At 32.6% G+C, this 21,204-nt stretch overlaps 2 protein-coding genes across 4 annotated transcripts; one reads left to right on the plus strand and one right to left on the minus strand.

The window, feature by feature from the left end:
- Positions 1–2,537: 2,537 nt before the first annotated feature.
- Positions 2,538–18,377, minus strand: LOC128879642 (transcription factor IIIB 90 kDa subunit). Of its 2 annotated transcripts, none has more exons than XM_054128970.1 (15): positions 18,115–18,377; positions 17,425–17,638; positions 17,099–17,183; positions 16,859–16,995; positions 16,636–16,740; positions 6,429–6,578; positions 6,118–6,211; positions 5,905–6,037; positions 5,533–5,629; positions 5,164–5,319; positions 4,989–5,074; positions 4,665–4,902; positions 4,406–4,577; positions 2,989–3,167; positions 2,538–2,898 (listed from the first exon to the last, which is right to left on the minus strand). In XM_054128970.1, the coding sequence occupies exons 1-15, from the start codon at positions 18,196–18,198 to the stop codon at positions 2,765–2,767; spliced, it is 2,064 nt and encodes a 687-aa protein (XP_053984945.1). In that variant the 5' UTR covers positions 18,199–18,377; the 3' UTR covers positions 2,538–2,764. The 2 variants fall into 2 exon arrangements, with proteins under 2 accessions (XP_053984945.1, XP_053984946.1); XM_054128971.1 differs by having other exon boundaries at positions 5,536–5,629; positions 18,115–18,376.
- On the plus strand, positions 7,758–15,678 carry LOC128879643 (BTB/POZ domain-containing protein 6-B-like). 2 transcript variants are annotated; one of them, XM_054128972.1, is made up of 7 exons: positions 7,758–7,995; positions 10,178–10,459; positions 10,545–10,692; positions 10,766–10,982; positions 12,560–12,746; positions 12,808–12,986; positions 13,133–15,678. In XM_054128972.1, exons 1-7 carry the CDS (start codon positions 7,899–7,901, stop codon positions 13,595–13,597), a joined length of 1,575 nt encoding a protein of 524 aa, XP_053984947.1. In that variant the 5' UTR covers positions 7,758–7,898; the 3' UTR covers positions 13,598–15,678. The 2 variants fall into 2 exon arrangements, with proteins under 2 accessions (XP_053984947.1, XP_053984948.1); XM_054128973.1 differs by lacking the exon at positions 7,758–7,995 and adding an exon at positions 9,353–9,544.
- Positions 18,378–21,204: the final 2,827 nt, after the last annotated feature.

Genomic DNA, 21,204 nt, shown 5'->3' on the forward strand with positions numbered 1-21,204 from the left:
ATTATACAACTGGTGGCTGAAATACCAGAAATAAAAAAAAAATGTATCTATTTTTTTGGAAATTGAGTCTGAATTGTTAGCATTAGGTTTAGATGGAATACAGTTATCAATAAAAAAATAGCTTGGATATATGTGTCTTTCTTTCTAGCGCATTTCCCCCCATATCATATTCTCATCCGGTGTAATGTTTGTCACCCTCCCTGACAAATGCTGATGCCTACTCAACAGTTTTTGTTTCTCACTGGAAGATCCGTTCTTGGATCCAGTATCAAATCTTTATCATAATACTCGCGAAAGATTTTATCAGCCTCCCCTGACAAATGCTGATGCATACTCAACAGTTTTTGTTTCTCACTGGATTGGATTGGATTGGATCTATCGCTGTAACGTTTTCAAAGGCATTCACAGTCAGACAGAGCAAGAAACCACAAGCAAGTTTAAAGTTATTCGTGAGTGTGTCAATTTATAAAACGAAAGTAAGTGAAAAATACATATACAGCAGTGATCAGTGACATATGTTATAGAAAATATTAAAAATATCATTTCTTTTTTCTTATAGAAATGCCGGTATACACCCCACGATTATTTAACGACGTTCCGGAAAACGTGGAGGATTATCATTTCGATGGGGTGCTCCCAGAACACTACCCAGAAACGTATCAGTACTTGCTGGATCTGGGGTGTATGCGGGAGCTCCAAACGGCGTACGTCATCCCGGAGGCGGATGATCCTTTCCACCGGCGGATCTGCGTATTTTGTTGGCTGGAGCTCCCGCTGGAGGAGAGGGTGCTCCATCTACCGTCTGAGGCGCATCTGGCGATTCCACGGCTGCGGTTCATAAACTTTAGGAATTGTGCGCGATGCCGGTGTCAATTGTACACGTGTGCGCCTGCGTATCAGCAAGGCAGGCACCAGACGGACTGAGAGGCATCTCGCAGAAAAATCGTACATAAACGACACTGCATAGACCCCCTACTCCGCTGGGTGTAGAACAGAAGTACATAGCAAGGGAAAGAGTAGAGCACCGGACAGGCAATGGTACCATACCAAGAGCTGAGAGCGGGAATATCCAGTACTCTACTCACCGTAGGCCACCACACCTACGGCTGACGACGTCTGAGTCCCCCCGCTCGCGTCCCGATCAGTCTCCTCATTACAGCAAACGAAGTAAACAAGTAACAGAAAGTACGCAAGGCAGAGGGATGCGCCGACTGCGCCCCAGCGCATCCACTGTAACCGAACACAATAACCATCTCCTAGAAAAGGGTCCGCACACCTCCTCACAGATGGGAGGAATCCGGATCTAGGACGGGTGATGACCGTCTGACCAAACTACACCATCGTAGGAAAAGGGGTTCAAGGAACCACACAGATGGATCCACGGACCCTGTGGAAGGGGTAGTGACCCTTCCAAACAGTGGAAACAACTCTCCGTCAGGAAAAGGACGGAATCCAAGATGGACCCCCTGGAGCGGGTGGTGACCGCGAGCAACACAAGAAATTCGCCATGTTTTCGGGGTTGAGAGTCAAGGGAAATATAAGAACAATTCAGACTAACACCAGTAGTAGGCTCGCCGAATCGGAAAGAGTGGCAGCGAGGACAGGTTGGCAAGCCTGATGGCTGGGGCCCATCCACGGAAGTCGCGTCTGATCTTCAGACACGCTGTGGGGACCCCTCACCCGAACGCTCCTCCCTGCCGCACTTAAAACAACAGATATTGTAGAACTAGGAATAGGATCGACAAAAAAGGGGATAGGTAGAAGCATGTATAAGCCGGTAACCCTGGCACGGATGAACGGTGGCGAGCCTTCATTCGGATCAGGACCCGAGAGGGATAGTTACATAAGAGGGGGAGGGGGGGATGAATCTTGGCAAACCTGCGTCTAGTTAGCCAGAACCTCCAAAGGAGGTGGGTAGGGGCAAGAGGGACGGGGGGAGTGTTAGGGACTAAAAGGGAAGGGGGGAGGGGGGTGGTAACACTAAAAGGGAACCAATTCAGGCAGAAATACGGATACTCTGACTGGGAAGGAGGATCGTATAACGATCTCAGGCATAGAATGACAGGGGTTGGATAGGACTCTCAACCTTGATACATGGTGCAAAGGGGAGAACATGCAGGCTGGTACTGCTGATCCTGAGGGATGCGGATTGCTCGACGTTCAACTCCGCTTAGGCATTCGGCGAGGAATAGGCAGCGTGGCCCTGCCCAATGATGGACCGCCCCCAGCGGAGTAGCGTGTATCCTCGTAAGTATAGGCCCGGGTCAAAAGAAAACGAGGACGGCCCGAAACGCGGGGGATAGAGAATCTTGACCGAGGAAATGCGTTCCTGCCGGCCCAAAGCTCCTTGCTTAAGCCAGTGTGACTGTGGACACGGCCGCTGAGCCATTCGCCCGAGAGAACACCGGATAAAATTTACTCAGACACTCTCTTTAGAGTACGAATAATTTTAAAGAAGACGTAATTTAATTTAATTAGCATATATCGATAATGATACAAGTATTCGTTTGCAAAGTATAAGACAAGTAATATTTTGAAGTACACAATTTATTTGCTATATAACAAATTGATTAACAAGTACATTTTACTTATTGTATTATAAAATAAAATACAATAGGAAGTATTACAGCAAATCCGAAATTAAATTAAGGATTACAGTAATTCTTAAATGCTTTACTTTGTACATAGATAAATGCAGTCTTTTTTACTGATTCCTAGTGGTATTACAGTTAAAATAAATAATTATATACAGAATTATAAATAATTAATAATCTTCTTCATCATATCCATAGCCAAAATCATTTTCATTTTCTGATGCATGACGTCCGAGCATTTGTCCAACAGTCATTTCTGTAGGGTCAGCTTCAACATCCTCGTCAATATAATCATCAGTTTCATCTATTGCATACAAGTATTATCATTATTAATACAATTTTGTATTTCTTACCATAACATCAAATTTGTAATATGTAAAAGTTGAGACTTTACCCATATCACAGGCATCTACTTTTGAGGTTGTAACTTCAGCTACGTTATCTTTTACTTCAACGGCCCGATGTACTTCTTCTTTCTTCACTTTTTGTATATGGGGCTTAACTAAACGAGATTTTCTTATTGCTGTTACAATTGGTTTATCTTGTAATTTCGGTGCATCAAACACATTAGACCTGCAAGCACACTTTGTTAATTACTTCATTTTTTAAGAAATAAATATACTTAATAATGATATATAAAGAATATTTTAAAGTTATAACTATCGACACTATACAGGGTGTTCCACGTAACACTTTACACGATTTTTCAAGTACTTGCGATAATCTGACAAAAAAGTATTGTAAACAAACGGTGGTCACTTTTCGATTGGCTATACCTTGCATTAAAAAAAGTTCCAAAAAGTTTTTTTTTTGTACTGTCAAAATTATTATTCATTTTTTTAAATGGCACGGTGTATTTTTGACTTAACAGTATTATAGTTCATGTCAAGAAAAATTCAACGACCTATAGTGTATCATGACCTTAGGATGAACTTGAAGGCAAAGAAATGAAAATTTCAACAAAAACGAAATTATTCTTTTTTCTGCTCCTATGAACTGAACTCTTGGATAAACCGGTGTCAACACTAATTGCATGAATGAAAGTCTACGGAGTTTCTTCTACATGTACCAAAACAGTACCAGCATTGCCTTCTGTTGTAATCTTAAATAGTGTACTTCTCTTTTTCTTTTTAAATTCTCCATAACTTCGTAAATTTTGTTCAATATTGTAGAATGTTTGTGCAAATGGATGATGCCTCTCAGTCTACTTTGCAGTACACAGATCTGCTGCTTCACGTGCATTTCTTTTACATTCGCCAAGTATTAGCAATATATCAACTTTTTCACTGTTAGAATACATTTTCTACGAGTTAGTACTACGATTTGCTCTCGTGGCAAGTCAAGAATTATCAGAAGAACTATCTTAAGTTCTAGTCACCAACTACCTTAATAGCTAAGCCATGTATGTTGACATTCTTTTCTTTCTTGTGAATAGTCAACAGTTCGTAGATAAGTTTCTAGTAATACAACATTTAATTAAGGTTCCTGAATTGAATGTAACTTCGAGTCTTAATAATACACACAACCTAAAATATTATCACCCTTCAAGTAGATTGTCATTTTTTGTTGAAATTTTCATTGATTTGCCTTCAAGCCCATCTCAAGTTACACAATACTAGGTCGTTAAAGTCGTCTTGACAAGGACTATAATATTAGTAAGTCAACAAAAATTTTCGAACATTTTTCATTGCAATGCATAGCTAATCGAAAACTGGCCAACATTTGTTTAAAATATTTTTGTCAGATTATCGCAAGTATTTGAAAAATCGTGAAAAGTGTTACGTAGAACACCCTGCATATATAATACAAACGTTTCATTGCAAGTTAAAGTATCTGTTTCCAACTTGGTTGGCTGAACAAAGTCTTCAGTTTTTTGTTGCTCTTTATTTGATGTATTTATAGTAACGTTTAAACTTTTCAGCACTTCATAATTAATTTTAGATGAGATTTTCTTTTCTTGCAACATTTTCTCAATTGCTTCTCCTATTAAAATTAGCAAATTATCAAAGGGTTAACAATGAAAAATTAAAACATTGATGCATGTAATAAAATTAAGATTAACATTATTACCTGCAGAATTTGCTGGTACTTGGTTTTTATTACGTTTAGTAGTTCGACGCCGTTTCTTCTCTGGCTTACCCTCTTCTTTTTCTTTTTGGCGCTTCTCCTCTTTTTCTTTCTGTTGAGTGAGATACTCAGCATTCACTTTATTCCATAAATTATGTTTGAACTGCGCTTCTTTATCCGACATAATGTAACTGTCTAATTCGTCATCGTCCAAATCTGTGATATCGATCTCCCCAGAATTCTAAAGAGCAAACATTTATAAGTAATGGAGACAATACAATATCAAACAACTTGTAAAGAATTGTGAAATTAATTAATTGTACTCACGGTTTCAAATGCTGTGGTTTCTTGATCTTTTAAGTCATTCTCTCTATCGGTCGTTGATATTAATCCCATGGAAGCAATGTTTGGTCCTTTAAATAGTTATGTGTATTACAATTTTTACCGAATAACAATCGTAATTTAATATTAATATTTGAGACGGAATTGTATTATCTCTTACCAAGTCCAGTGATCAAATGATTTTTGGCATTTTTCGACTTGGAATCGTGAATATCACTATCGGAATCATCTATATCGTTTTCAACGTAATTTTTAATTACATCTAAATTACTTTCTCTAACAAATCTTTCCGTGTCTTCGTTTTCTATGCAATCATCTAAAAATAAATAATTATAATCAATGAAATAATTCATCAATTCGTATCAATTAATTTATAGAAAACGCTTAATTTATACACATTAACAATTTACTAATAAATGCAATGTTTAGACATTTTAAAAGTACACCAGATTTGGCATAGTTATCGTAGTAAATTAGCTTTTATTAACTACTTCTGAATGTATGTGTTTAAACGTCCTTTTCCAATTACCACCTTTCCGTTTCTTTGGTTTTCCTGCTTTGCGATCTTCCAAATGTTTATCAATCTCAGCTTGCAATTCATTTATTTCAGTATCTATATTTTCCAACTGTAAAATTAAATATAAAATTTATAGCAGGTATAGTTATTAAAGACTGAAAAATGTATACAATCAGAAAGCTTATTACTATTAAAACTATGTACCGAGAAAATCAATCTGATTAATATTTATCAAACTTTTTAAAAAATGTCTCAGTTATTAACAATGCTTTAGATGCAATTTTCTATAACATTTATTACAGTAGGAAATCACTTATATTGACAAATTGATTTGTCTTTCTCTTCTATAATTTTTAAGATGTTTTATATGTAAAAAATTTGTACCCTTTGCAATCGTTCTCGATCCTTTTTCCGCGCAGCTTTGAAAGCTGGCGGGTCCTGTTCCTCTTCCAAGTCGACCGTCATAAACTCTTCGAGCGTTAATGCGCTCGATGGTGTATCGCCGAATTCTATAAGTCTGCAAGTTTCAATAAATATCAATCATTATGAATCACAAGATTGAACGTCAGTAAATAAATTTACTGGAAAGTGTTTCACCGTTTGCGTAACGTGGTTTCGTGCACCTTCACAATTTTTATGATATCTGCGGGCGATCTGTTAAACTCATGTAACCGAGCGGCCATCAGCAACGCTGTTTTGTAAGGAAAAAGAGTTTATTCAAATTTAACTAATTTATTATTGTAAGAATAAAAACGATATTTTTAAACGTGATACATGAAAGTTGTAAAATTCTTTCATCGAGTTCTAAATATTCGTATCAACTGCTAGATAATAAAACATTACATGTATTATATAAATAGTAAAAGAAAAAATAAAATCGAATAAGGCAAATAATATTGTTTTTATACCAGCTCCACATAGGCCCGATGGTTTACGTCCACTGTGTATGCTATCCCTCTTCATTCTTTGAACGACTCGTAATGCTGTCATTGATACTTCGTGACTTTTATCCCCGAATTCCAGTTTATTCGCAAATCTCATGATATATAGACATGGATCTGCAATAAATAATAAATCATACATTGTCCACGTGAATTTTAAACGTACATACTGTATACTGTGTGAATTTTAAACGTATATATTTTGTACATGTAATTCTTTTTATACTAATAGGAAGATTCGAATGTTCAATATTTCCCACGCGTGGATATCTTATAATCGCTCAAGGCTCCCCCTCAAAATCCCAAACGGCGGATAATTCAAATATAAAATTAGATTTATACTCTTCCACAAAACAAAATCGCCCTATCGTTATTTTTACTTTTTTTAAAATTATAAATATCACAATAAAACACAGTATTCCACTATTTGCGTTTATTGTTGATACTTAAGTGACGTACATATTTTAGTTCATGTGTGTCCGCGTCACTGTCGATTTTGATCACTGTTTGAAGTTAGTAACTAATAGTCCGCCAACGACGTATGCATTAGGGGAAGCCCTGGGTTCTTCTTAATTTTGTATAATAAAATTGCAAATACAAGGTGTCCAAAAAATGTTGTAACACCTTGAAAGGGGTGATTCGGGAGGGGATTTAAAACAACTTTTTCCTTACCGAAAATGTTGTCCGAGGCTTCGTTACGGAGTTATTAACAGAAAACCCCGATCAATCAGAGCACGAGTATGCCGGTGGAGCGTAGGCTACGCGGTAGGCGGCCGCGCTCATACGCTATCGCGGCCGCTCCAACGATATACGCGCGCTCTGATTGGTCAGTGTTTTCCGTTAATATCTCCTTAACACGTTAAGCGCCATGCCGGTCCCTAGGGACCGGCGCAAAACTTTCCGTTCAGGCCTCGCCGGTCCGCATGGACCCAGCAGGGCCCGCCTGACGGCTAACTGTGGCCTGAACGGACAAGAATTCGGTGTGGCGCTTAACGTGTTAACGAAATCTCGGACAACATTTTCGCTAAGGAAAAAGTTGTTTCAAATCACCTCCCAAACCACCCCTTTCAAGGTATTACATTTTTGGGACACCCTGTATATGGGTATATTCGTATACTAGGGACACTGGACTGCGACCTCCCCAAAAATCTGGCGCCCCGGGCGGTTGCCCCCCCCCCCCCAACGCCGGCCCTGAACTTCAGGCTCCAGTATGTCTAGACTCGTTACTGTCATAGAATTATACTGCGCAGATCGAGGCCTGCGTTTTTCAGGAACACCCGATATATGAACGCGGGTGCCCTAAGTTGTCGTCTATCGACCGATGTGCGGAACTATCTAACCAGCGCCCGTCTGACATGGCGCCCATGTAACTGAAATCCAAAATTGGCCCGTGTTTGCAATTGAAGAAATAACAGATATTAAGTTTTAACAGTGATAATGGCGATGTCAAATCTTTACTCGAAAATATCAACGAAACCAATGAAACGCTTCCAGGAGAACGTCGCAGTCAAGCAGACTAATCCATGGTTAAACGGTAAGACATACATTTATTACAGATACGAGTAAACATAATTGAATTAACGTTATTTGTGTATTCATCTGTGTGAATTATCGAGGAAAACCGATTAGGGCAGAGAAGTAAACATTTGTTTACTTTGATTCGTGCAACGAAAATTAAATGTTCATGAATAACATGGAAGGGATTTGATTTAGTTTTACAATATACTTATTTCATGTGTAGATTTACATTTTATTTTTAAATTCACTTATTCTAAATCTTTGTTGGGACTATTGGTATTATTGAGACTTGTAAACAGTCTCGAGAAAATTATTTGTTATTTGTTTTGTATTCAATTTTCATCTAAAGTTCACGATTTCCTTATAAAATTAAAGTAATTTATTCAGAGTGTTGTGTGTCAACAAATGTATGATTTTTGTTCGTAACGCGGAATATTTTTATTTAAAATTTTTATCTCGCATGCGTCAGATACTATTTAATACTTTAATTGTTAATTGATTTGTATTAATATTGTAAAAGTATAAAAGCCCGTTTTATCCCAATATTTTATTTCGTGATTTAAAATCTGTATCTTGCAAATTAATATTAAAACAAGTTAAACTAATCAACTTTTGTTAAGCGTATTATTTACCATTATATTTAGGAAGAAAAATACATCGAATTAATCATTTTTTAAATTAAATAAAACATTAAGATATACATAAAACACAAATAAGAGTGTTTCTGAAACTATTACCCGCGGTTTTTATCTTATCGAAGTATTTCTAATTTTCTACAGTATTTTAGTTTTATTAAATATTTCTTAACGGGCTTAATACAAAGTAACAAGGAAATTGGAAAATAGAAAGCCTAAATGTTTGGGACAGCTGATTTTTTTAATGCTATTTAACAAAAAATTGAATTTATTATTACACAGCTACTAAATAAAGCAAATTAAGAAATATAAAACTATGAAATGGAACAAAAATTGTCAAGAATATAAATTATACATAATGTTCAAAACATAAGTACATTTTTGTTATAAAGAGTTTCTAAAATATATTTATACATAAAAGAATAAATGTAATTCTATTATAGATTGGGGAGGGAACATACTGTAGAGTGTTTCTTTATATTTAACTATAGAATAAAATAAAATTTTGATATTGCATTTGTATAATGCGGCAACCTTTTATTCTACAATAAAGTAGCAAACATTTGCATACAAAATAATATTTCTTCAATGTTAATATAAAGTTTGAAAAGCTAAGAAAAAATACGTTAACCCTAAATGTTGCGTGCAATAAGCGTGCAACATATACGTACATATATTTGACATATGCATCACGTGCATGCGAAACGCCTCCGAAATCGCACGAATGAAACCGGAGCGAACCGAACACAGAGTATCATTGCAAAGCTTGTCATAAATGAGACATTTGTAAGATCTTAAGATGTATACATATATACACTACCATTTACATCTCTGAAGCTTTAGTGATAGCAAGCTATTACTATGTCATAACAGAACGAAAGAATTTTATTCAAAACAATTGTTAAAACTGTGGAATGATGTACACTAACGGTAAAATTCTGATGATTTTATAGTATGCGTTTATTTCGTTGGCAATATCGCCAAAAAATTATGAATTATACATTGCCTTCCAACGAGGATAAACTCGGATTACTTGTAGAAAATAAAAAGTTCTGCCAACAATTTCTTTAAATCAAATCTTACTACATGTTATTGTCTTGCATAACCTCTTTATTACTATCGAAAAGAAATGTTATTTGTTCTTGATGGAACTCTATAGTTGGTAATTTTTAATCATCAATATTTTACTTTATTTAAAAAATGATTAGTACTACTGTGTGAAAAAATGAATGTTAAACGTACATTTAATTGTAACTATTTAATACAGAACGTAATTTTCGTGATTATTGTTATACTTGGACATATATTGGATTTCTATTCCAATTATTAACCATGTTAACAACCACATATGTGGTTGCACTTCACTTATTTTATTCAATCTTTAAGTAATAATAAAAACAAATACACGTAACAAAATAATTTATAAAAGATTTGCTTTTTGTCACTTAAAATAAATATAGACTATGTGTGAAAAAGTATATTTACAACTATAAACATTGATTATTGAAAAATATATAGTAGTAATATAGGCAATATGGAGTTTTGATGTTGCATATGTTTTAGCGGAATCACCAATCACTGTATCAGATTCACCACCAACGATAAGCCCACTTTCTTCTTCAATTGTACTACAACGCGAAGGAACAATAAACCAGCCCCTTAGTGCACCTGCATCACCTTTGTCTTCCTTGTCACCTCCCATAACTCAGTTAAACTTATCATCACCAGAAGACTGTACACAAGATCTTAATTGGCAAGCAACAAAATCCACAGTACGCGAACGGAATGCTGCCATGTTTAATAATCATCTAATGGCTGATATTATATTTATTGTCGGCAGTCCAGGTAATTAATCATTGATTCATATTAACATTGTATTATTATGTGTATAACATGACTGAAACTTAATAACATCTTGTCCTATTAATAGGTCACACACAGACTATACCAGCACACAAATACGTTCTAGCTACTGGTAGTTCTGTATTTTATGCTATGTTTTATGGTGGATTAGCAGAAAATAAGAGAGACATAGAAGTTCCAGACGTAGAGCCAGCTGCCTTTCTTGCTCTATTAAAGTGAATATTATTCATCTTTATCGAATTGTCAATTCAAATTGTTTAAAACTTATTCAACTGTCTTCTTTTACAGATACATGTATTGTGATGAAGTACAATTAGAAGCTGATACAGTTTTAGCAACGCTTTATGTTGCTAAAAAATACATAGTCCCTCATCTAGCAAGAGCATGTGTTAATTATTTGGAAACAAGTTTAACAGCAAAGAATGCGTGTTTATTGTTGAGCCAGTCTCGATTATTCGAAGAACCAGATCTTATGCAGCGTTGCTGGGAAGTAATAGATGCTCAAGTAAGTTTAAATCGAAAAATGTTGAAGTCTTTTACTTTAAACGATAATTTAGATTTGACATTAAGGACTAAATCAAGCTTATCCACTGATGGCATTGATCATACTATAAGTTTCTATTCTTGTGGAGATATTTGTTTCAACAACAGACTAAGGGATTTCCAACATCAGTTCACTCAAAAAACTGTAAAGACCAATGACAGTAACTATGGAAACATAAAGAATAGATTGTCGATAGTGCCACATTGTCTCAGTCTATCTGAAAATAATTGTTGTTCCACGTTTGGTAACAAACAATTATCGTTTTCTTTGTTCCGAACACGAAGCGAACCTTATTTTGCAGACAATAAATTAGAAATTGAAGTGACACAAAATATAACTTACGAAGATAATTTCATAGAAGAATATGAACATAATAAACATGATTGTAATAACTTTCCAAGAATAACGCATACTGTTAATCGAATTATTAGTTAAATAGTTCATTAAAAATCTTTCGCACGAAATTTCTTATACACTTCATTTAGTTCTTTAAAATAATTTTGTATCTAGCAATAATGTTGGTTCTTACATCATTTATGTAAAAAGTAGAAAATTATTAAAAACGTTCATCTGATATTGTACATTCATCTGTTCTGAGATTAAAATCACTAAAAATATAAAAGACTGAAACGGTAAAAGTTATAAAAATATAGTATTTTAATTTTAAAGATATATTTTTCATGAAAACATTTAATATTACATACAACTCATTCCCTGTGACATAAATATTTCACTTAGTTACACTTCGTTATATATTAAGTCTACACAATTTAATCTAATAGAGAGGCATTATATCATAACAAATATTGAATTTTTGAAAAAATAGAAATAAGAAAGTTTACCATAAATCTCTTTTTTAAAATTGCGTGTTGAATCACAGTCATTTTAATCAATTTTATACGTGAATACATATTACCTATTTATATTGATCCCAAATTTGATTTGTAATAAGCTTTAAGATACATGAATTGTAATGCAATTGAATACTTTTCTTAGAAACTTTAAAATCAATTTCTAAACGATGTCTGTATCAAATAATAAAGCATTTCTGTAGAAAATATAACAGATGTCTATATTAATAAGACTTTTAATTGAATTATTTGAATTTTATGTTTTGCCTATAATTTTTTGTTATTGCTTACTTATCAGATTTTTTAAATATTAGATATTTAAAATTTAAAAAAGAAATTATTAAAAATCTTAATATAGTACTACATATAAAATTAACATGTAACAAATATAAAGGAAAGAATTTAGCATCTCTTTCTTGTTGTACAAGTCTTTGCATCTTTCATCTAGAACTAGGAAGATAAATTACTTAAGTATAACATAAAAAAATATAATATCTTAACAGGTATGGATAGTCAATAGAATAAACCATATACCATTGAATAAACACTCTAGATATTTTCACTAGTAACGATATTAAATATAATGACATAATATTATAAAAGAAAATATATATATAATAAATATTGAGGAAGCATGTAACATTAGAAAATTTATATATAATTATACATAAATTTAACATTATTTAGGCAGAAATGGCACTAAGGTCAGATGGCTTTGTGGATATTGATATTCATACTCTTGAATCAGTACTTTCCCGTGAAACATTAAACTGTAAAGAAATACACATATGGGATGCTGCATTACGATGGGCTACCGCTGAATGCATCAGGCAAGACCTTGAGCCATCTTCAGCAAATCAAAGACGGTTATTGGGTAAGTATTGCAATAGGCTTTTTTAATGTAAAGCTAATATTACTAGTTCCTTTCTTTCTAGGATCTGCTTTGTATTTAATTAGACTTCCTGCCATGAATTTAGAAGAATTTGCCAATAGTGCTGCACAAACTGGGATTTTAACGCAACAAGAAACGATCGATGTCTTTCTTCATTTCACCGCTAGTAATAAACCTCAACTTTGCTTTCCTATTAAATCTCGGCAAGGCTTAAAAACTCAGGTAAATTTTATAAACAAAAAACTTTTACTTAGTTTTAATATGAAAATTTGTGTAATCTTATTATTACTTGCCTTGACGATTAATGAATATGTTTAAATTTGGTGTGTAGTAAAATGAGAATAATATTTGTAATACTTTGTTTACAGGTGTGTCATAGGTTTCAGTCGTGCGCATATAGATCAAATCAGTGGCGGTATAGAGGCAGGTGTGATTCAATTCAATTTAGCGTCGACAAAAGGATTTTTGTTGTTGGTTTTGGACTTTACGGAAGCTCGTCTGGTGCTGCAGATTATAATGTTAGAATTGAACTAAAAAGATTGGGGTGTGTTTTATCGGAAAATAGCACGAAATTTTTCTCAGATGGTTCAAGTAGTACATTTCACGTGTACTTTGAAAATCCAATTCAAATTGAACCAGAATGCTTTTATACAGCGAGTGTAATATTAGACGGGGGCGAGTTAAGTTACTTTGGTCAAGAAGGCATGTCAGAAATAACGGTTGGTAATGTTAATTTTCAATTTCAATGCAGTTCTGAAAGTACGAATGGCACGGGTGTGCAAGGGGGACAAATACCCGAATTAATTTTCTACGGACCGCCAGTAGATGACTGACGGAAGTTTACCGCAGAGATAATGGTTTAACCAATAATTTCTAAAAAGATGTACCTTGAAATTATTTGAGGTTTTATACAATTGTTGTTTTAAGCAGTATTGTAGAATTGGTAACAAAAGTTGTATAATAGGTGCACTCTAAAAATTTGTTGTTTAAGTTTTAAATTTTGCATAGTATTATAACACGTGTACAAAAAATAATACTAATGACTTTTTTAAATTTAATAATCTTATTGATTTCTATTTTTATTGGTGGTTTAACTCACTTCATACATGTAAATTATACGAAAAGAATAACAAGAAGATTGTTTTTATATTTAATTCTCGATATAAGAAAAAGATAATGGTGCAATTGATTTACTTTAATTCACAGGATAATACTAAATTTTCAGCTTTAATACTTAAATAAATATTTCCATATGCAAATAAATTTTTTTGATACAAAATTTTGCGGTTGTGTAAATACACAAAATAATAGTTGTTTCTTACATTATTATATTTTAAGACACAATCATATGTCAACTATAAATTTCATAGTGATGATTATCATATATTTATAAACAATCCACTGTTATTAATATCGTTTTCTGTAATTTAATTTAAACTGAAACTTATGTGATTAAGTAATAGTCTCCAAATAGAGTGCATCTATAATATCATCTTCAGTACATTCAAAACTTTATTTAATTTTGTTTGAATCATAACTAGTTTTCTTACATAACTCGGATATTTGAATAATCATTTGTAAATGTTGGATATTTATATTCAAATAAATAAATAGACAATAGAGTAATTTTCCACTGCGTATTTATTATGAATAAAACAAAACAAGATAAGTATAAGTGTAGGTACAAAGTTGTGTGGTTGCGAGTGACACTGTCAGCTAATTGATTTGAATATAAATATCCAATAGTAAATATGCAAGAAACAGAGTATATAGAAACATCTGTTAATCAACTTTAAGAAGACAGAAATGTAAAAATGTTCTTTAAATTTGAAGAAAATAATTGAGAAAGTTAATAAGTGCTATTCGAAATACTACTGTCTTTAAAATTACTGTTAAATAGTAGTATAAAGATAAGTAAAGATCGATTAATTTTAACGAATACCTTATCACAACTTATTCGTTCTCAATTACCAAATATTAATAAATTTCTTTTCAGATAATATTATGAATTCAAGACTCTGTTTGTTCAATTTATATTTTTAAAAAGACTTAAGTGAACAATGTATATTGTTGTTATTTTATCAAGTAGGATTTACTGTTTTTACTAACACAAATAATACTGCTTTGATGCCATAGTTAAACATCATATGTGGTTATTATTCAGGATATTATGATTGAAACTGCCTACTTAAAACGAAATTCGTTTGTTACATTCACATTTTTATTTTTTGAATTATTTCAATGTGAAACTGTTATAAGAGAGGTATATTTTAGATTTTTTTTTTATTTTAAGTATGAACATCGACATTTTTAATTTCGTACGATATGTAATAATATTATATATTACATTATATTATATATTGCAGAATACAATACTAAATTAGCAAAACCGGAAAAATGTTAAACTTTTAAACGTAAATTTTTAGATAAAATAGAATTTTTTATACATGATAAATATCACAACAATCCTTGGTATGAATATTCTATGATATTTCTATTGTATTTATATGATTTTATAGTTTATAGTCCATGTAAAAAGTAGGAAAAATACTATAGTATAGTTTCAAGGATAAGTACTCGTACATTAGTGAATTAAGTATACCCATTATATTTTCTTTTGATAATCAGCATTACATTATCTACAGTAAGGCCACAGAATCTGGCGCCAAAGTTTATATTGCACAATAGGCAATAAGATTTAGAAAGTACAATGGACTATGATACCAATAATAATAAAATGTACAAAATAATGCCTTCCTACTGTTAATATGTCCAGCCAGTGTAAACAGAAGAAAAGGACAAATAAATTTTGAAAGCATCTCTACAACTGGTTTAAGATTGGCATTTTGCTAATAGAAAAGAAATAATTTACATCATTGTTTTAACTTCTGAAATATACATTGAACAATTTTAATTTCATTGTCAATTTTATCCTTTGCATTATGAATTCATTATCCTTGTGAGAAAGTCAAGAAATTATTTGAAATAATAGACATCACGATAGAATATCTACAACTATGTGGCATGTAAAATATGAAAAATGTGATTAAAGATTACTATACAAGCAATAAATAAATATAAAGATAAGAAACTCATTTATAAATGGTAATTCTACATTATATTTTTATGTATCAGGGTAAGATCCTTGAACACCTTAATTATGATATTAATAATGTAATGTCAAGACAGAATTGTAAGATTTAAAAATTATGCACAATAATATTACTAGAAAATTGAACGCCGAAATGTTATTTTTAATATTTTGAAACATTTGGGGTATAAATATTTCAGGCACAATCGATTCATTTCACTTTTTATATTTTCTGTTTTAAGATTGTAATTATTATACCTCCATAAATTGTAACATGGATAAGACATAAGAATTTATAGTAGTGTCTAATACAATAATATCATGCATTATTAATTCTTTTATATTTCTTTTTACCAAAAATTAACAACTGTAGCAATAATTATTTGTGATGAAAATGATTACTTGTAAAATAAGAATTTTGTTCTCAAGAATAAAATATGAGATTATGAATATTCTTAAATTAGATACCTTTACTCTTTCATAAAAATGAAATCATTATAGCTATATTTGATATTTAATAAATACAATTTTAATAAAAATTAGTATTAGATGTGCAGGAGTTTTATCATTTCCTGAGATTGTTTTGAATTGTGTTTGTACTTATGTACTTTTCATCTAATTATGAATGTATAAATTAAAGATCAAGTGAGCTTAATTAATTAATTTTGCTGCAAACTTACCATTAATGAGATTATATACGAAGGTAGTATATAAAAGTAACAAATAAAAATCAAATACATAGTTTATGTCATGCAAATTTAAAACATGCAGGATACTTACCTGCCGAAGGTATATTGATGCAGAGAGCTTGTGTAAACCGTAAATATGTGCGTCCCAATTCATAAACACAAATTTGAAGAACATCACTGATGTCAATAAGCATATCTATATTCTTAGTTAAGTTTTTACTTTAATATTTTTCGTAAATGATAGCTAAAAATTATATCTCAACCATATGTTAAAAGCAATCATAGAAATATTTTGTAAAAATTATTAAGGATACGTGCAGTGCCTTCTGTACGGCAAGTAATGTACACACAAGCTGCATGGTTGTGAGCTTGTCTTCTTCCTCGAGTTAAATGACGATTTAAGGCCATTTTATAAAAATTCATGGATGTATCAATGCAATGTTGATTCAAACTAGCAATAAATAAGACGCATTAAATTTCTAAAATAGTATTATGAACAAAAATTTCAATAATAAAAATTGCTACAGTATATTATTGTAATGATCATTACTTACCGTAACTGCATACATAAATGAGTTATTCCTTTTCTCGCATTTTGCAAAGTTATTCCTCTTGATTCTTTTCCACTGACATGATATGCTATAAACAAAAATTATAGAATATTTTTGTTTTAGAAGGTAGTTTATGCAAAGAAGAGGAACATTTACAAGTAAGTAACAAAGACATCATAATAAAGAGCATATTTAGATATATTCAATATATGTAATTGCATCTACCATTGAATAAGTTAAAATTCTAAATTGCTCTATATTAACTTTCTTAATTGCTACATTTCTTAAATGTATTATATGATTACTTATTGTTACTTAAAATTGTATACCTGCACCAAAACCTGTAGCTCCACCAGTACTATCATTAGCAACAAACTGACCAAGTACCATCATATTTCCAGATGGGGTCTCTTTGAATGCTGTCTCACTGACAATAAGTTGATCCTCCAATACAAAACCACATTCTGTACAAACTGCATCTCCTCTAGCTGGATCTGTTTCGATGTCAGTAGAACCACAATTCCGACATTTACTTCCAGACATCTGAAAAGTGTTAATAAAAAGTTTAAGACTATAAATATATTTTATAATAATTTTGATTACAAATTCATCTGAAAAAGAACTTAATATAATACTTTAACTGTCATCATTTCATTTTAATTAGTAAAATTAACAAGTTTACATAGCTTCTTTAAACAAAATATATATTTAATGGTTAAACTTTGTCTCAGTCAAAGCCAATTAATATTAATGAAAATAAGAAACAATATTCTCATGAAGAGAAAACAATTTTCACGCAATTTAATTTGTAGTATTTAAATATCATGATTGTACTGTAAATGATTAAAGTATAATATTAATTAACGTTTAATTTCTCCAATAAAAATAATTTAATATATTTATATAAGACATATTAAACATTATTTTCATTTTAGGATTATTTAGATTAAACGAAAAAATAACTGAATTCATTATTGTTCTAATATACTGTAATAATAATAAATGATTCTTAATGTTACCTTTGCGATATTATAAAATTCAACCTTTAGTTTGAAATGTATCACCGACGTTTTTAATGTGACAGGTCGTTGGATTTTACACATTCAAATAAATGTGTCAAGTAATTAAAAAAATACAGAAATAACCAACTAATACTTAATCGTATCTTGTTTAAGATATTATTATGTAGGATTATTTTAAGTTAGAGTTTAGCTTAGAGTTTAACTTTCATCCGACAAAATAGTCCTAATAGGTTAGATACAAAACACACATTGCAGCAACATGATGTGACGGATTGCATATACATACTGATACTTACATCTCTGCACACATGCAGGGATAGTTAAGGGTGCGCAGGACCCAGAGCCAAACTCCGAATTGACTTCAGCGACAGTTGCGGAAAAGTAGGAAACTTCGGGATAAGGATAGAGAGAGCGATACAAAAATTGCAGGAGAGACGAGGATAGGACGATTAGGCTAGCATGATTTTTTTCAAGGATATTGAAGCAAAGAAGCAATATTTTCTAATAGTTCTGGTTTTTAATATATTCCTTACACTTTGGCGGATGCGACTCCAAGGCCTGATGTTGGAAAAAGTATATGTTAACAAATTTCTTCTATAAGAAAAAAAAACGTACTTTTATTGTTTATAAAGTTTTAAGGCCAAAATTGCAAAATCAGGCCTTGGAGTCGCATTCGCCAAAGTGTAAGGAATATATTAAAAACCAGAATTATTAGAAAATATTGCTTCTTTGCTTCAATATCCTTGAAAAAAATCATGCTAGCCTAATCGCCCTGTCCTCATCTCTCCTGCAATTGTTGTATCGCCTTCTCTGTCCTTGTTCCGGAGTTTCCTACTTTTTCCGCTACTGTCGCTGAAGTCAACTCGGAGTTTGGCTCTGGCGAGGAGGCGCCGCACAGTAGAACAAAACGGCTCTCGGCGATCAAAAATCCGTAACTTTGGTTTTCTTGAAAATATTTTAATGAAATTTTAGGAACTTATTCCCTATACTATGATACTTAAATTGTATGAGTATAAATCAATTTGAGCTACAGGGTGTCCAAATATTCACGTATAAAATGTAACGCGTTCAATATCTTTCACTTGTTTAACATACTTATTGTTATTTAATCAAAATTCGACTCAAACCTATTATTAACTATGAGAGAAATGTATTTAGTAATTTAAAAATGACAAGATGTAGCGTACAAACGTACATACCATTTTCCGCACGAGTCCCACTAAGTACAATCACCAATTTTTCAAAAAGGGTCAGGAAGGAGCACCCGATCTTTGCAGAATCTGATAGAGGATGGTTCACCCATTCCAGTGATAGCAATGAAACCTTGGACAAGTGCGGCCAATTTTTTATAACCATGCGTAAAGTTACAATTTTATGTACTTAAATGTACTTCTCTCCAAGCAGACCCTATTATTTAAAAAGTTGTTAACATTTTGACTTACTTTATGCATTGTATACTATCTATACAAATCTAGTAGACATTATAATTCATTTGAATATCGTCTTTCTGAGCAAAGTTTTTTAGAATCGTATATTGAAGTTAGGAGTAATATCGTAAGCGTTTTTCTTGGACGAATTTCAACTGCCTTTGAATGCGCACCACAGCAAAACGGAAGCAAATATCAAAAAACGGATTGCACTACATTAAACAGCAATTTATCCTCTATCGATATACGTAAACAGTTTTTCCATTTTTCGAATTCACGAAAATCGATTTTTGATCGCCGAAAGCCGTTTCGTCCTACCGTGCGCCGCCGAGGCAAATTCGGTAGAGATTTCGTCTGAGATTTTTTGTTAAAATACGCATTGTGCGAAGGTTTGAAGTTGTCGAAATTAAAAGTAAATTAAAGGAAAGTAGTGAAAAGGTCGGAAAGAGTGGAGGTGGAAGTACGGATGCAAGGGAAGATAGTTAACAAAGGAAGATTGGTAATTATGGAGAACAGGTACATTCTCACTGATTTCGATGATCTTTAAATATGTTGTAGAAATCAACATTTTGAAGAACTTTTTCCTATACATACAACCGTCGCTCGGTCTTAGTTTCCGAAATATTTGCAAAATACTATTGCTGCTACAACAATGAATATTGCGTATAGCTCGCGTCTGTGACAGCCTATGTGTAAGCGTCGAGTCGTCGATTGTTTAGGCTCGGAATACACGTTGGGGGCGAAGCCCCCAACAACGAGTATCCAGCGAAATCGGAGAGGTCGGTATTACAGCAGCTACTCTCTGCATAGAAATGGTATTACCATTAGATATGCGGCAGCGGAGGAAAACTAGATGGAGCTGCTTGTTATTGCGATACAATATAGTTTCTTCTCAACAACATATACTGTATACTTCTTCCTTGAAGGATTCTGAATGCTCAGCGTAGTAAGTAGTACTATTCTGTTCCGCGCTTTGTATTACGTTTGTGTAGTGCGGTCATACTTCACCATCGCACGTGCGTATACAAATAGGAGCCAGGTTGGGGGACCCATGGCGCCGCAGCGGCGCCTCGTTGAGTTGATCCGCGCCATCAAGAATTTGGAAAACTTTAACAATTTTTTACGCGACATCGGTTCATCTCCGGCATGTGGCTCCTTTAAAGCTTTTTCCCTACTCCTCGAGTAGAATTTTTTAAAATTAAAAAAAACTTTGATCTTAAATTTCGAGGTCATAATGGATTTTGCGGACGGTTTTTTTTTGCAAATGTCCACCGATCCAGATGTGTACAATAACCCCTGAAAGTGGTGACCAATAATTTTTATGCACTCTGTACACCCTGATTTCATTTATAAAAATAAAGAAGTTTAATACAAATTACTTTTTGAGTTGATACTAATTGAATATAAAAACTGATGCCTACATATCGTGAAAAATCCATTATTAATGTTTCCTATTTTCCATAAATATTTTAAAAGAAACGTTTAAAAAATATTCGGATAATGTAAAATTTATGTTTAGAGGATGTGTATTGAATATTCGGGCAATGTTGAATAAATCTTGAAAATTAAGAGATTCAAAAAAAAATTAAATCAATTTTATATTGTGTTTCATTTATTCATAGATTTTACTTTTATTACTTTATTTCTTGTGATTGGATTC

The sequence above is a fragment of the Hylaeus volcanicus genome, chromosome 7 (genome assembly GCF_026283585.1).
Source record: "Hylaeus volcanicus isolate JK05 chromosome 7, UHH_iyHylVolc1.0_haploid, whole genome shotgun sequence".
NCBI classification, from domain to species: Eukaryota; Metazoa; Arthropoda; class Insecta; order Hymenoptera; family Colletidae; genus Hylaeus; species Hylaeus volcanicus.